At 40.7% G+C, this 17,677-nt stretch overlaps 1 protein-coding gene across 1 annotated transcript in view; it reads right to left on the bottom strand.

The window, feature by feature from the left end:
• Positions 1-1,362: 1,362 nt before the first annotated feature.
• Positions 1,363-17,677, bottom strand: part of Tdrd7 (tudor domain containing 7) — a 67,288-nt gene continuing 50,973 nt past the window's right edge. Inside the window, exons 14-17 of the mRNA XM_078047847.1 lie at positions 15,722-15,832; positions 13,233-13,735; positions 9,144-9,304; positions 1,363-1,827 (exon numbers count right to left, since the gene is read on the bottom strand). Of these exons, the coding sequence (XP_077903973.1) occupies positions 1,607-1,827; positions 9,144-9,304; positions 13,233-13,735; positions 15,722-15,832 (996 nt within the window). The 3' untranslated portion in view covers positions 1,363-1,606. The remainder of the gene's footprint in view (positions 1,828-9,143; positions 9,305-13,232; positions 13,736-15,721; positions 15,833-17,677) is intronic.

The following is a 17,677-nucleotide window of genomic DNA, read 5'->3' as shown; positions in this document are numbered from 1 at the left end:
TTTTCTGTTTTTGTTTTCTCAAGTAAAAACTTTCTCGAGTAAACACCAATGACTTTAAGAGTGGTTATCTCCAGCCTGGTTTTCTCCCCTTAAATTCACCCCATATTTCTAATAATTTGTATGTATCTTCACACAGAGATCTGTTGGTTTAAATTCAGTCTGTGCAAAACCAAAGTATTAATCTTCCATTCAAACTGGGTAAGGATCATCACCCTAGTCCTTAAGACCTGACTTCACTTTTTCTTGTCTTCTTACCTAAGCTAACTAAATTAAATTTCAATATTTTTTCCTTCATTCCCATCACATTTTTCTTTCTTTTTTCTTCTGGTGCTGGGTATTGGACCCCAGGGCTTCCTGCATGCTAGGCAAGCACAATAGCACTGAGCTACCTTAGCAGTCTCCATTGCTCCACTCAGTCTGGGGCCTCTCCACTCCATCTTTACATCAGGGTTAAAGCCCCTGTATCTACTCATCAGTTAGCAAGCATATAACAAGTGCCTGACTAGGGAAGATGCCATTCTGTCCATTGTCAATGACACAGTGTATGCTGGAGTCCATCATCTAGGGCCATAAGAGCCATATAGGTGCCTCCCTTCCTAACTCCACATCCAGTGATGTCACATTATTAGCCAGAAAACAACAATGGTGGGAGTATAGACAGCAAGCAAACCGTCTGACAATAGAAATCAAGACTCATCTTCTCACCAGCCAGACCAGCTGTCAAACTATACAGAGAACTGCTGGATAAAGAGATGACTAAGCCTGTCCCTCCCCTCCCTGAGGTGGTGGGTACAGATAACTAGTTGTGTACCGTGAAGTGCACTGAGATATGGGAACCAGGAGAGTATTACGGAGTAGAAAGTGGTACCAGGGAGGGCTTGTGGTCAGCGTGGGGGTCAAGCATGGAAAACAGATGGGGACAATGAGCTGCAGGTTGTGGGAATAAACAAACACGGTTTGAGGGTATCGAGTCTTGCTGTAGAACGTCAGCAGTCCTGGATGAAAATGCGTGAGGTTAGGTTCCAGATAAAGGTTCAATGTGGCTGAAGCAGGATGTGTGGACAAGTCTGGGCAGGGGCTGTGGAAGGCCTGTCCTTGGGTCTGGATTCTGTGGACAATGAGAAGCCACTGAAGGTCTGGAGTCAAGGGTGTGTGCTAGTTTGCCTGGTCTGTGACAGTGCTGATATGCTAATGAGTCAGGACAAATCTTCACATGCTTTGGGATACACCACCATATCAGGGTATGGTCAAGTCATAAAATTCTGTTTAACTGGAGAGGAATTCAGCACTGCAAGAAGGCAGGAACAGAAAAGGAAACTTTCACCTTATGATCATAAAGCCTAGAAATTACAAGGTAGTCAGTTTTTATATTGATAAACATTTTTATTCTAATATTATAGTAATAATTCAAGTGCAATTTTCTTTGAAAAGTCAACTCTGTTAAAACAAAACTTGTTAAATATCTTTCATCAAACATAAGCATATTCGTTTCAATCCCCCACAACAGTCAGAGCCATGTAGCAGAAATATGATGTTTTTAAAGCCTACTACATTTTGTTATTGCTAAAAAAATCTGAATTAGTCATCAAGGTCTCAGAAGCAGTGATTAATTAACTCTTGAAAGCTCTACCAGATATTGTGACATAAAATCATGAATCCAGGTATCAGTGTCTGGCAGCGATGTGTCCACTAGATAGACCACTACTTTCCGGTCCCAAGGGTTAGCATGTTCAATAACCGTCTGCACCAGTGCCACCAGAGGTTTCTTCTCCACATGATTTCGAAACACCATTGAAGCCTCCTCAGACCACTGGCTGCACTTCACTCCTAGGGGAAAGACAGGGAGAGCAGGGTAGCAGTGAGGTGTCAAACGGCCTTTCTTTGATCCATTATCCTGGAAAAACATTCAGTCAATTCCAGAGTAACTTGAGCATCCCAGATTAGACCTGTCTACGCCAGAAGATGCTTGCAGAACAATCATAAACCCGTCCAGCTTATAGTTCTACTCTAGTGGAGCCACTTCTATAAGGCTTTACCTACAAACACAAGTTTACTTTGAGATGCTTCTCAGGAGGCTGAGACAGGAGGATCATAAGTTCAAGGCCTTAGCAACTTAGGGAGGCTCTAAGCAACTAAGTGAAACCCTGTCTCAAAATAAAAAATAAAAAGGGCTGAGAATGTGCTTGGTGGTAAAGCACCTCTGGGTTTAATCCCCAGTACCCTCCCCACAAAGATTACACACATTTCCCATACATAAAGTCTATGTAAATTTAAACTAATAGTTGACATATCCAGGGGAAATAAACGTCAATGATATTATTAAAATTTTTTTCTAAGTTTTTTCCCTGATGGACCAAATATAGTTTAAAATAGAAAAGACTGATATCTGATCTATTTATAGTATAGTTTTTAAAAATTATACCCAGCACCATGGAAAAGACCATGCATTCAAAGTCAGGATATGTGTTACTATTCCCAGCTCCTTCCTCTATCAAGTGGTATGACCCTAAACAACTTGGCTCCTCTCTCAGGCCTCAGTTTACCTATCACAAAAGAAACTGGTTTGCCAGATGAATTTTAAGCCCTGTGCATCTTTAAATCTCTATGACTTTTGAACTTGAGATCAAGTTAGAGAATTCTATGTAAGATCTGAAAATAAAATTGAGATAAGAAAAAATATTTTTCAAGAAACTATTAGTATAAATTAAGACCACATATATTAGATTAGACAAACTATGAATTATGTCCCAAGGAATGAAAGTCTGGGGGTTTTAGATATAATTTTAGAAGGCTTGTTATCTACATAGCAAAAGGGCTAAAGACTTGGATTATTAAGAATTTCCCACGAGAAGTTTAGAAGTCTCATCGTTGTCTTTAGCAGCTTTGACAATTTTTTAGAACCATGTTATTTAAGAAGGAAAAAGGTAACCCTTTTAGAGCCTGATCAGTAAGGTAAGGAATGACCCGACAGTGCGGCTCCTTTACTTTATGATCCAGAAACTGAATGTACACCCAGGCAGTACTGCTGCAAAGGATGTCATGTTGTCCTTAAAGACAGAGTGAAGCCATGACTCATTGGGAGCCTTGGGAGGTAAGCACCCAGGGATCCCTTTTATGAGTGGGTAAGGGGTTTGGCCCAAGGACCCTAGAGAACCTTAAGTACTCTCATTTATACTCTCAGGACACCCTATGGATTCCACTTAGGCTCCAGAATTATTTGGTTAGAGGGGTATTCCCAAATTTCACTTGGGTGGATGTGAATCAAGTCTACCAAAGTAATGACGTCAATGGCCATGTCCCAACAGGTGACTCCAATGAAACTCCCAGTCTACTCTCTCTAGCGGGTGCCTTCGTTTGAGTAAGAGACATCCATCACGTCCACTCTAGCTGTTTTCCTCCCTTCAGGTGAGTCATCTGATGCTCAGAGTTAAGAGCAAGTCTGTAGGAAGAAAGGCTTAGCAGAGGTGAGCCTAGAAGAGGAACTGGGCTTGGAGATGGGACCCCAGAGCAGCACCGAGTTTCTGTTAAGCGTAAAAGAAACATGTGTTTGTGCAGTTTTAGTCTACAAAGCTGATTTCATCCACACTTGCTCAACCGACCCACACATTCAGAGACACAAGGAGGATGGGGATTGACTGTTATGGGGACAGGCTGAGCAGTTAAGGGACTCAAATCCAGGTCTGCTACACCTTACACTCTGAGGAGGAAGCACACAGTAAAACAAGGCAAGCACAGAGAGGCAGACTGCAGGGTCAAGGCTCTGGGCCCTGGGGTGGTACTTCTCTCAGCTACTCTTTCCTGATCTGCATTATAGTCACAGTAACAGGACTAAGACTCCTAACAGGGAGAATCCAATGAAGTGGCTGGCAGAACTTCTGCGTTTTGGCTCGGCGTGCAAGAAATTCAGAAGTTATTGTTTCATTTTAACAATAAGTAAAATGTTAAAAACATTGAAAAGTGGGGTCACAGAGTAGTCTTCTGCCCCCTAAACTGGAGAGACAGGCAGATACTATGAGTCACAACTTGCTGGAGCACAAACCAATGACCAAGAGGCAGAATGATGAACAGCTGGAGGCCTGTAGAAAAGTCTGAGAGTTTTCCCTCCAAGAATATGACCTCCTCTCTCCAGGCTCTCACAGTGAATAGCAGAGAAAAGTCCCCTTGGGCTTCTAGTAGGGGGTGGCTCCTAATAAGCCCTGTTCTCAGGAAAAAATGGTTCTAATAGCACGTGACCTGCTGGGGTTCCACTAGAGCCTAATCCACCTGGAGAAGGGAACTGTCCAACTCCTCTCTCCTCTAGCCACCCTACCCCACCTAAGGGGAAACCCTGAGAAGCTCTGGGCAAGTTCACAGTTGGGGCAGAGGCTCACCAGATTCAGCCCTAGCCACACATGGGACTGCAACCCCCACACCACCTTGCCATGGCATTACCAAAGGCCTGTTTACCAGAGTCCCGTTCCCCAGGACACTGTGTCCACCTTTCACAAGTCATGCCAAAGGCAAAAAGCGTGGTTTGAAGAGTTTGAACAAGCATTAGAATCAGACTCAGATATGACAGGAATGCTGGAAAGATCAGACCAGGAATTTAAAAGAACTATGATTAATATGCTAAGGGCTTTAATGGATGAAGTGGACAGCGTAAGGACACGGGGCTGGGGCTCCGGGTAGCTCAGTGGTTGCTTAATGTGTGTGAGGCCCTGGGTTCCAGCTCCAGCACTCACACCCAAGAAACCTATGCCTCACCCGATGGATGACAGAAAGATGTAAATTTTAAGAAAAAACAAAGAAGAAAAATTAAGAGATCAAAAACACTTGAAATGCCCCTGTCCCAACAGGGGACTCCCATGAAACTCCCGTCTACGTCACTCGTCTCTCTAGTAGGTGCCTGTGTAGACTGGACAAGCTGAGAAAAAAAATCTTTGTTCTTGAGGATGTGACAATAGAAACTTCCCAAACTGAAAGGCAAAGAGAAAAAGGATGAAATAAACCCGCAACAGAATATCCAAGAACCAGGGGACAACTACACACGGTGCCACCATGTGTATGACGGGAAACTGAAGGAGAAGAAAGAGAAAGGAATGCAACTATCTGAATAAATGACTGAAAATTTCCTCAAATTAGTGTCACATACCAGACCATAGGTCCAGGAAACTCAGAACACCAAGGAGGCTCAATGTCCTCCCCAAAACATCAAGGCATATCATGTTGAAATTTTAGGAAATCAAAGAGAAAGAAAAATCTCAAAAGAAGGCAGAGGGGAAAACCACCTCACCTACAAAGGAACAAAGAAAAGAATGACATCTACCTTCTCAGAAACCATGCAAGCAAAGAGAGTGGAGTGCTGAGAGAAAGAAACCCACAACCTGTGAGAGTACCCTTCAAGAGTGAAGGAGAGAGGCTGGGTGGAGCTCACCTAGCAGATGAGAGCGCCCAGGTGCAGACTCTGGGACCACCTAAAAAATAAAACCAAGCCAAACTCTGGAAACTGAAGGAGTCTGGTACCAGTAGGCACCTTGGAAGAGATGTTAAAAGAAGCTCTGCAAAGGAAAGGAAAAGTAAACTTGGATCTACATAAAGAAAGGAAAAGCATTAGAGAATGAATAAGTGAAGGTAAGATTTTATTTTTCTTATTCTCCACTGATCTAACAGATAACTGTTTGTTCAAGATAAAAACAACAGCAGCATATTTGGTTATATATGCCTGTACAAATAAGTGAAATGAGTAGCTGCAATAAGGCAAGGACAGGAAGAAGGAACTGTTTGGTTATAAGGTTGTTATTACAAGGTTGTACTACCTTTGAAGCAGGATAACTATTAAAAGTAGATTTTGGGGGCTGGGGTTGTGGCTCAGCGGTAAAGTGCTCGCCTCACACATGCGAGACCCCAAGTTTGATCCTCAGCACCACATAAAAATAAATAAGTGAAATAAAGGTATTGTGTCCAACTACACCTAAAAAATAAATATATATAAAAAAGTAGACTTTGGAGTTGGGGATATGGCTCAGTGACAGAGTGTCTGCTTAGCATATGTGAAACCCTGGGTTCAATTTCCAGCACCAGAGAAAAAAGAAAACAATAGTCCAGTTGGATTACTTTTAAATGTGTACGTCAAACTCTATGGCAACCACCAAAAAAAGTAAAGTAGAGTAAAAGAAATAGGATTGATATATTAAGAAAGGAGAAAAATAGGACCATTTAAAATGCTCAATTAAAATCAAGAAAAGCAGAAAATGTGGAAGACAAAAATAAGACCAATTATGCCTAACAAGCATGAGGCCCTGGATTCAATCTCTGGTACTATAAACAAACAAACTCAGAACACAGACTACAAATGAAAAAAGTAATAAATATGGTAGGTATCACTCAAACTATATTGATAATCACTTTAAATGTTACTAGTCTAAATACACAAATTAAAAGAGATTATCAGAGTGGATCAAGACACTGACTCACTTATATGTTATCAAAAATAAATCCATTTTAAAGACAATATAAAGAAAAGTAAAGGGCTGGAGAATGATATACTATGCTGATATTAATCAAAAGAAAGCAGATATAGGTGTAATAATTTCAGACAGAGTGGACTTCAGTGCAAGACAAAGAGAAGCATTACATAATGGTCAAGGGGTCAGTTCTTCAAGAAGATATAACAATCCCTAATGGGCATGCAGCTAACATAAGAATGTCAACACATGAGGCAAAAAAGGACAGAACTGCAAGGAGATACAGATGAATCCAATGTCACAGTCAGACACTGTAACAGCCACCTATCAGAAATGGACAGATCAGCAGGCAGAAAGTCAGTAAGGACACATTGAACTCAACAGCACTATAAATCCACTGACATCTCTAGACTACTTCCTTCTGACTACTAAAAGTGACATCTATTGGCTACTTCTTCCAACAGCAGCAAACTACAATTCTTTCCAAGCACATAGAACATTTACCAAGAAAGACCACATTCTGGGACAGAAAAAACACCTTAACACATTTAAAAGAACAGAAATCACACAATGTCTGCTCTCAGACCACAACAGAGTTAAATTAGACATCAACACAAGAAGATAGCTGGAAAATGCTCAAACACTTGGAGAATGAATAACACATGAGTCAAAAAATATCAAGAGAAATTTAAAAATATTTTGAGTTAAATGAAAATGAAAATACAGCATATCAGAATTTGTGGGATGCAGCACAAGCAGTGCTTAGAGGGAACTTTATAACATGGGATGCACATACTAGACGAGGAGACAGATCTAAGTGGCTTGCAGAGTCCCTAGCACGGAGTAAGCACAGGGACCATTAGTTGCCATGCCAGCGATGGGGATGATGGTTTTAAGCACTCATTCCTCACAGGGACTCCTTCTCTGGGCAGCTGGATGATCATGTTTGACAGAATGTGTAATTAGCAAAACTTAAGCATTAAATGTGAAAATGAAACAAGTAACCATTAAATCTGAAAAAGCTACTTAAGAGATTTGAGTCCAAAGCTGACTAACTGGCACCAAGTCATGTGCAAAGCATCATTTTTTGCTTTAGTTCTCATTATCACAAGAATGTCCTTTGAATTCTAGTAGAAAGAGACAGACAAAATGTCAAATGTTTCAAAATAAGGCAATAAGTAGCTTTCTAACAAATAAGAATCTAAGATATAATTTCTTTCTGAGATCAAATCACTCTGTCCCCGTGATACATATTGGGCTAAGTGGGGCTGAGGACTACAGGCAGTAGCAAAGGGATCAATCAGGATGGCACTGTGTCATGGTCACAATGCCCCCTATCCCAGTGCAGCAGGACATAGAGAGCCAGCTGACTCCTGTGTCTGCCCTCCTCAGGCCTCCTGGCCTCAAAGTCCTCTGCTGATGCTGACAGGCCTTCGGGTTGAGCTCCGTCCAACAGCTCATGCTCTCTAATGGTGGGAGCTCACTGGGAGCCATCCACATCTCCACTGCTCTCACAAAAGGTCAAAGAACCTCATTAGATGGGACTGCGAAGAGGCATCACTGAACAGTTATGAAATCTAGTACACAAATTTGAGGCCAGCCTTGATTTAATTTTTTTTCCAGTGCTGGGGAAGGAGCTCATGCGTGCTAGGCAAGTGCTCTGCTACCAAGCCACACCCCCAGCCCTAGCACCTCACATTTTAATGTCAAGAGGCAGGTGTGAATGTGGCGAAATTTCATACTATTGCATGCTGACAGTTGTGATGCAAATTGGAAACTCACTTGGCCATGAAAATGACCCACCAGTGTCTTATGATTATGTAATACTTCACTGGGTAAAGTATAATTTATGCAACAAATAAACTTGTGCAATAATAATAATAATGAAATTGTCTCCATTTGGTTATTAGATTGCTTCAATTGTGTTTTTGTTTTTGCTAGTATACATGTCTGCAAAGTTTTTCTTAATATTACAGTAAAAACTGTAAATGACCTAATTATTCAACAACAGGGAAATGTCAGTTCAGTGGAATATTTTACACCTTAAAAATTAATAGCAGGGCCTAGACGCAGCTGGTACATGCCTATAATCCCAGCAATGTGGGAGGTTGAGGCAGGAGGATCACAAATTTGAGGCCAGCCTTAGTAGGTTAGTGAGATCCTGTCTCAAAATAAAAAAATAATTTAAAAATAAGGGCTAAGGATATAGCTCAGTGGTAAGTGCCCCCTGGGTTCACTCCCTAGTGCCAAAAATAAATAAACAAGGACTGTGGCTAAGTGGTAGAATGTGTGCATAGCACACATGAGGCCCCTGGGTTCAATCTCCAGTACTGGGGGGAAAATAATAATGAGCAAAACCATGAAATAACCACCCCCCCAAACTATTAGGGAACAAAATGCTAAAATGAAGAGCAGAATGCAATAATGCACCTGTACTAGGTTTGCAGCTTTAAAAATATACTCATGCACGAAACCATAAACAGAGACTAGGAACGGTAGATATAATGGAAGAACTTGACTGAAAGGTTCATTAAAATTATTTCCACTATGGTCAGGATGTTGTTAGTGTTTAAAAAAAAATACAGGAAAAAAGCACCAAAAACTCAATGGGCCAACGACTCTGCACTTAACTAAGTACCCAGGATAAAAGGGACAATGTAAGCTACGTTGCAGCAGGAGTTCAGCTTCTCCAGAAGTTACCTGCAAGTTGAGCGGTGACTGCCTGGAATGGCAGCTTTCGGAACATGTCCACCAGGGGCTGTACTTTCCTCACGTTGACTAACTCATGCTTGCCGTAGTCCAGCTCGTACACGGAGACCAGTCCATTGGCCAGGATCCCTTTTAAAAGCACCCTGTGCCACCTAGTTTCACATTGGATTAAAAAGAAAAAACACACAAAGTCAACAATGGCTTTAGGGGTAAGTAAACATTTTGTGAGAAAAAGAATAATTAGGGCTGGGTTGTGGCTCAGTGGTAGAGTGCTTGCCTAACATGTGTGAGGGCCTGGGTTCAATCCTCAGCATCACATGAAAATAAAAAAAAATAAAGGTATTGTATCCACCTACAACTAAAAATATTAAAAAAGAATAACTAATGTAAGTAATGGTTATCAAAATAGAAGCTATATAATTGTAGAAGTTTTTAAGGCCATTGCTGCTGCTTTTCCCAAAGGTTGCGATTCTTGGCTTTGCCACTGGCTCATCTGATGAAATCTGCTCATTCAGGAGACTTTGCTGGGCCTCACAGAGCTAATGAGGGACACTGATATATAAACCACCAACCATCCTTAAGCACAATGAAACATGCCATGGAGGACGGTCAGGACAAGACCAGCGATCCCTTCACCCTGGGGAGACAGAGAACAGCCACACATTTGGTATGTAGCCCATGGTCTAGGAGGTGAAAAGAGAGATGCGTGCAGACCAGCTACAGGTGGAAAATGCTTGAGATGAAAGCACAGGTGGCTAGGGAGGGCACGGTGGAAGGGGGTGCGTGTGGGAATGGAGGAGAAAGCCTGAGACCAGAGGCTGGGGAGAGATCAAAAAAGCTTTGAACAAAAACTTGATAATTTTATGCCAGGGGAGGAAACTGAAAACCAAAACCAAGCACAAAACCCAACTCATCCCTAAAATAAAGAACCTGGATGTGGCAAGAGGGTGGGAAACAATAGGAGCCTGGTTTCAGATCTGGAATTCAAGGAACCAAAAAGAAATTCACATGAAAATACTTTTCCCTCCTGGGGACATTGATAAAATGGGAAAAACCTAGACTTGGAGGTTAAAATATGAAGTGCCATTTTGAAGTCCTATAGTTAAGGAAAGGAACACTCCTTGCAACAGCTGAGATGAAAGTGTCTGTGAAGGTGGTCTCAGTACCTGAATGGTCAGAGAGGGACTCCACCTCAGGTGGAAGGCCCAGTCATTCTCTGGAATGTGTTTGCCAACCCCAAGCCCAGGGAATGGCAGACTTGTTACTGTGACATACTGCTAGGCAGGGGCTGGCCAGCAAATACTTCGAGAAGGGTCTACAAACCACTCAGCTGCCCTAGTAGACAGCAAGAACCTACCAAAAAAGAGGCCAACTTTAAAGCACTCTCTGTGACTGGTGGCCACTGGAGGAGCTCCAAGGAACCTCCAGACAGGTTCAGAGTGTGACAGGCAGTAATGCATGAGTCTCAGTCCCTAGGGCATTACTTGGCATTATAATAACCATCATTTGGAAGATAAGCTCTATTAATAAAAATTTCTGATCAAATTGAAGAGGACATAGTATGTAGAAATGCCAGTTTTGTAAAAGTTGCTAAGTTGTGTGAGTGCAAAAAGAGACAAAAACATTTGATTTTTACCAATAGCATTGTCTTTAAATTGCACAGGGCAACAAGATGGTGGTCTGTATTTTCAGTCCATAAATAAAGAGGTACAGAGCAGTGGGGAGAAAGCCTCAGAAAACAAATGTGATGTATTTCTATTCAGCTTTTGATTCTCAAAACTAGAAGCTTCATAAAGGCTTCCGTTTTGACTAGATCACCAACTTCAGTGCAAGGCATCCCCTGGAGTTTGTTAAAAACACAGATCTGGGGCTCCACCACCGAGATGGTGGATTCCTGGGGTGATGAAGGAGATCTGTATTTTAAATAGGGCTTCTAGGTGCTTCTTATTGGAATCAATTTGGAAACCACTCTAATAAAAAAAAAATATCTAAAATTCCTAAGTCTTAGCCTACTATAGTTGGGAAAAAGGTATAGTAGTAAATAGTCTTGACTCTTAAGCAAGATAAACACTCTAACGATACTGTCAGTTCACGAAGCTTTAAAAAAAATTGGATAATCTGTTCTTATTTATAAAACAACACTTAAAACTGGGCACAGTGGCACATGCCTGTAATCCCACCAGCTCAGGAGGCTGAGACAGGAGAATCGCGAGTTCAAAGCCAGCCTCAGCAATGGCAAGGAGCTAAACAACTCAGTGAGACCGTCTCTAAATAAATAAAATACAAAATAGGACGGAGATGTGGCTCAGTGATTGAGTGCCCGAATTGAATCCCTGGTATCGGTACTAAAAACAAAGAGAAAAACAATCCTTGATTATCTGGTAATAACTTAACTAGTTAAAGTCCAAGAGTTCTTGGGCAGAACTGTTCAAATCCATAGAGGGTGGGTGGGGAGGCAGAGGGCCCACACTACAGGCCTCCAGTTTATCAGTTCTCCTTCCCTGGTAACCCCTTTCCTCCAAGTAGAACCTCCCTGCCATCATTAATCTGCTCCTCATGATAGTCAACAATGGTTTGTTTTTAAATTACATTGCAAAGAATTCTGATTAAGGCAAACTTACACAAACTGAATTAAACCCATTTATGCTTATGGTTTGTAAATAACATGACATATGACATAGTAAAAATAATTTTTCGAAGATGAAAACCTTGTGAAAAGTAGAGTTGTATGCTTTTCAAAATGATAATTATACTTTTCACTTTTGAGAGCTACAAATTAGGTTTTCTCTCCCATGAAAATGACATTTATACATGACTATGTTTTCTATCTTAAGGAATAAAAGTATTTTATTAATTCTTAAAATTAATACTTAAAAAATTAATTAATATTTTAAAATGCTTAAAAAATAAGCAGTATGACTTTTTAACCTGAGCATGGGGTCCCTCTGTGTGTGTGTGTGTGTGTGTGTGTGTGTGTGTGTGTGTGTTGAGGAGGGGAGACAACTCTTCTTGTTCAGCATCAATGTTAAGCTTGTATGTTCCCCTAAGAGGGATGACAAGAGGAAAAGATGGGCTGAGGTGCCATTTCCCAGGGCTTCATGGCATGCACCGACAGAAGAGTGGAGAATGGAGAGCTTGGGCTCCACTGGGATGGAACCAGCACATCCCACGAGACTCAGGGAGGAGAGTGTGGATCCAGGCGTGACAGTATAGGAAAACAGACTTGAGTGTTAAACATGTGTAAGAAGTATGGTTCTCACAGTCCCAAGGCCAAAGAACAGTGATGTAATGCACTGTTCTTCCTTATAAAGGGTGGCACACTGCTAGGGAGAAATGTATAATGTATATTGATCTAGACATATTGAGATTCAACAAGTAATTTCAACAGGTTAATTTCTCTTCTAGGAACCTATTCCATAAACATCAGAGATGCAAAGCTTTATAGTTTATAATAATAATCTATTATTACTTATAATAGTGAAAAATCTGAGAGAAAAATCCTACATAACAAAAGAGAAAAATTATGATTTCTCCATGTGACATATTATCATTTGGCCATGAAAAATATTACTAAAGAAATTCTACCACATGGAAAAATGTTCATAGCATAATGTTGGAAGAAAAGCAGATACAGATTTCTATATAATAATAATATACCAATATATAAATATGCGTATAAAACCAGAAAAATACATAAATAATTTAGCAACTATTATGTTTAGGTAGCTAATTTTAGTTTCTTATGCTTTTGTATATTTTGTAAATTTTGTATAACATACATTTTACTTTTAAAATAAAAAAGTCAATGAGAAAAATCATTTTCTGGATAAAAGTATTGTGGGAAAACATTTAAACCTTCATTTTCGGTATATAATTAGGCTTTAACAGGAGTATAGTTAACTAGATTTTTAGATAAATGACATTTTAATTATTAGAAAAACTGCACAATTCACTGATTTTAATTCACATTCCAAATACATTTGTGTGGTTCAAAATACCCCTGTTGAGATTAAGAATCCCTGGTATTATGCTACACATTTTTCTTAGGAGCGGAATAAAAAGCTTTGTTCTAGGACCTACTTATTTTCCACTTTTGCAGCATACACTTGGTCTTTCTCCACCGCTATGTGGCGCTCCTCAGACACACTGTAATACAGAATCATCTCTTCCATCAGCACTTCCAGCTTATGTATCTCCTGCCAAGGCTGGATGACAAAGTAGCCTGGGTGACAGGCCACCGGTACATATACATCCATGTGCTCCCCTGGCTTCGACAAGTGGACAGGAGGTGGCAGTTCTTCCATAGAGAAAGAGCTGGTATGGTCCGCCATGGGCTTTTTGATGACTTCTGGGAAGCTCTTTCTGAAATTCTCTCCAGTGTGGCCTGACAAGGGTGTGTTACCATTTTTGCTGCTGGGAGAGCTGACTGTATTGGATATGGCACTCAAGAACACATCCTTCTGATGCTTCCACAGGTCTGCGTTTGTAATCTGCCGATTAATACTTCGATGAGGATCAGGGAAGTTCTTGGGAGTAAATAAATACACATATGTGATCCCCCTGTTTTCATCCACTTTTGTAACCTTTGGAAAATACAAAGATCAATAAGAAATCCAAATTCACATTGAATTTTGAGAGGCAGTTATAATATTAATCTTAAATATGAAAGCACAGCATTTTGCAAAACATACTGCTAAAATTCATTTTATTTAAGGTAAGATGAACTGTCTGTCACAGCCTAGCAATAAAAAGAATCAAGTCAAAATAATCTATAAAGCAGCAGCAGTCTTATGGAAATGAAAAGCTTTGGGGAAACCTTACCACTTGCTAGACAGAGGTCATTATCACTGAGAAGAGTGGTTCCATACGTCATGATGAGAGCTTTTAAATTAATGACATTCCAAAAAAATAGAATAGCATGGTGAGTTCCCATCACCCAGTTTCAACAATTACATAATCATGAGGATGGCAAAAGCCCTGGTCACCATTCCAGGCTGGTATACCCTTGCTGGAATGGAAAAGAAAAAGCTCGGACATCCCCACACCCGTGAGTCCAATTCCTTGTTTGGCCTACTGTACGTCCTCACCCCTCATCCTTACTACATGGAGAAGAGACCTGGGGAGAGAAGAAAAGAAAGCCCCACCACAGTTTTGCACCTTCTCCCAGAAGACGTTCTGACTCCCCAGCCACCTCTGCTCTTTCTGCTAAGGGGTGTCTGTGCAGGAATACCATGTACTGATAACTGGGACAACACTGCCATGTGTCCCAAAGGCTAGATGACTGTAAATGACTTTCATTATCTTTCATTATCTGGTTTATCGTAGTGAGACACTTCTAGTTGCATCTAATTATCAGACAGGGCTAGAAATGAAAAGGCAGGAATATAGGCAGTGAGAGCGGGAAACATCAGTAAGGTATTTTACTTAAAAAAATGTTTTTTTCCCAGTGAGATGATTCCATTTAAAATCATCCTTTGAGGTACTAAAGAGATACTGACTATCAGTTTGTTTTGAGGTACTAATGAGATACTGACCATCAGTTAGTTTGGATATTAATGATACACTAAAAATTTCTATCAAATACCAGAGCTTCAGGAGTTTAACAAGTGGCTTAGAAAAAAATGAGTAGCTGAGAAAACAATATTGTCACATGACAACTGAAGAATATACAACAGTGTGGAACTAAGTATGCAGCCACATGGAATGCAACCCTAGGGGAACAGAAAGACAGGGGAATGGTGTTAGCTAGAGTGAATCTGAGATTTCATGCAGACATTTTTTGAGGGCATTGTGTGTTTATATGTTTATATAAAACAATATCTGCATCAGTTAATAACAGAAAACATCATCTTACATTTATTTCTGCTCTTAGAAATAAGAACAAGGTTTTTCTTTTCTGTTTTGTGGTACTGGGATTGAATCCAGGGGTGCTTTACCACTGAACTATACACCCAGTCCTTTTTTGTTTTTGAGACAGGATCTTGCTAAATTATTGAGGCTGATTTCCAACTTGTGATCCTCCTGCCTCAGCCTCCAAGTTAAGTTGCTGGGATTACAGGCATGTGTTGTCATGCCCAGCATGATTTTTCATTTTAAGATGCAAAAGTGCAGAAAATGAAACAAGAGCTAGTGAAATAAGAAATTTAAATAACCAAAGTTATAAACAAAAGATGATTATAACCTATTCTAATTTTTAAAAAAGGACATTTTCAATTATAAGAAACATTTATCAAGTGATATGTCCTTTTGTTGATGACTTAATTCCTTATCACAATACAAAAGTGTAAATAGAGAACCATCTCTGCTATCTTATTAATAATGGGAAAAATTAAATAAATGGTTTAAAAGTAATATCAGGCATACAGGATAACTTCTTAAATAAGAAACAATTAATCCATGAGATATTTTACGGGCTACACATGTAACCAATATTTTGAACATAAAGATGTGCCCAATGTGAAAGCACCAGTTTACAGTAACAAAATTCTTCCACACAAACCACTAGTGGCCCTCTGATCAATGGCTCTAGATCCCTTTCTAGAAGTACCAGGACCAGTAAAATAACTAACCTTAATGCTACAGTCGGAGCAATTCAAAACGGAATCTCTTAACCAGAGCACAGCATCTGGTGTCCACATGCCAATAGATTGCGGAAGATCAGCTAAGCAGCACTTTATAGCCTGTGGGGGGAAAAAACACAATGGAAAAGTTAACTTGAACCCAAGAGTAATGTCAGCATTACTTTCCTACAAAAAGTTGCTGTCCAGATAGAGGGCATCAACAGCAACTGCAGGTAGTGACCGCAAGAGCTCTTGGTTTGAGTGTCGGTCCCTATGTTCCTGGCTCTATTTATGTCACTACTACTACCTTTATTTCTTTTATGAGCCAGGGCCTGCTTATACCAGGCACTTCCCGTCCCACAACACCTCTGCATGGCAGGCACTGGGACACTATTTTATAGACAGTGAGAACTCAGAGAAACCAGCTTGTGGAAGACCACAGAGCTGAGCAGACAGGGTTGGGACACACATCCAGACCTTCCCTCTAAGCTTGACTTAAAAATGAAGTATCTTTTGAAAAAAATACAACTTTTGCAAGGATCTTTCAAGAGGCTTCAGCGCTCTATAGTATCTCCTGGGTAACTCGTTGGACCACGTACTTGAGCTCACTTTTTAAAGGATGCCTTGATAAGAACTAGGTGGGACAGGGAAACCTAAAATCCACAGCCATCTCATTTACTCCAAAACTACTGCCTTTCCCCATTTCCCAAGCTTCTGTAGAATGACTGCAGCAGGAAGCAAAAGGTGACCCTGGGGATCCCTTCAGCCTCAGGTGAGCCTTTTTATACCTCTCAGGTTCCTCCTTTCCTCTCTAACCCCTTCTTCTCTTGTCCTTCCCCCTCCCTCCAGTCCAAGCACTCATAGTGCCAGCTGCATGCGGTGGGGAGGGGTCACTCAGAGCAGAGGGAGAGGGCACTATAATATTTGCAGGGGCTGGCAAGTAATGGGGGGAGTATGGGGGGGTCCAATGGGCCAGCAAGTTGGCTAACATGGCACTGCCCATAGGGCAGAGGGCTCAATATTGTGTATTACCAAAAGAAAAGACAGAAGTAGGCTTTTGTGTGGAAAAAAAAAATCTTAATTTTAAATCCTGGGAACTAACCTACATGTTTAAATTATGGTAAGAGCCAAGAGCCAAAACACAACATTTTGAATTAATTTTGGCTGACAGACCATTAGTTTGCTACTGTGACTTAAACCTCTTGGGGAGATGCTGTTAGCCAGAGGCTTGGGTTAGCTAGCCTTTAAGGACCTATCAGTAGTCTTAAAGATGTTAAATAGTAAATCCAGATAAGATTAACAGAAAAAACATTCAGTACCTGTTGGTGCTACAGCATAACAAAAACTACTGTGTGCCACAGCCCTCCCTCCCAGGCAGGGAACCCCTGGAGGTAAGGCTAGCCCTGGATGAATGCTTCACCAAGGAGATAAAGAGGCCAGAACTGTTCGAAAGTACAGCAGCACTTAAGATCTGTCTGCCTCCAATATTATAACTGAGCAAAAGGACTCAGAAAAAGGATTCTGAAAACAGGTTTGAATAAAAGTTAAACATCCGCGTAATAGCTGTTGCTAGAAAAGGCAACGGAGGCCGGAGTGAGAGAAAGGCTACAAGCCCTGTGAGGTTTGCACAGCTACTGTTTTATCCACTGAATACTGAGAGCAGGAGGTGTCTTCTAGAAAACACTGTCAAGGTATTTTGCAATTACGGAATACCAAATAGTTCTATTTAAAAAAATACTAATTTTAGGGCTGGGGATGTGGCTCAAGCGGTAACATGCTTGCCTGGCATGCGCAGGGCGCTGGGTTCGATCCTCAGCACCACATAAAAATAAAAAAAATAAAGATGTTATGTCCACCGAAAACTGAAAAATATTTTAAAAATTCTCTTTCCTCTCTCTCTTTAAAAAAATACTAATTCTAATACAAAATACACCACTTCTCGAAAAAGTAAAAAGTCCTGAACAA

The sequence above is a fragment of the Ictidomys tridecemlineatus genome, chromosome 4 (assembly GCF_052094955.1).
Source record: "Ictidomys tridecemlineatus isolate mIctTri1 chromosome 4, mIctTri1.hap1, whole genome shotgun sequence".
NCBI classification, from domain to species: Eukaryota; Metazoa; Chordata; class Mammalia; order Rodentia; family Sciuridae; genus Ictidomys; species Ictidomys tridecemlineatus.
The sequence above is the reverse complement of the archived record's forward strand: the minus strand, read 5'-3'. Positions and strand labels throughout refer to the sequence as shown.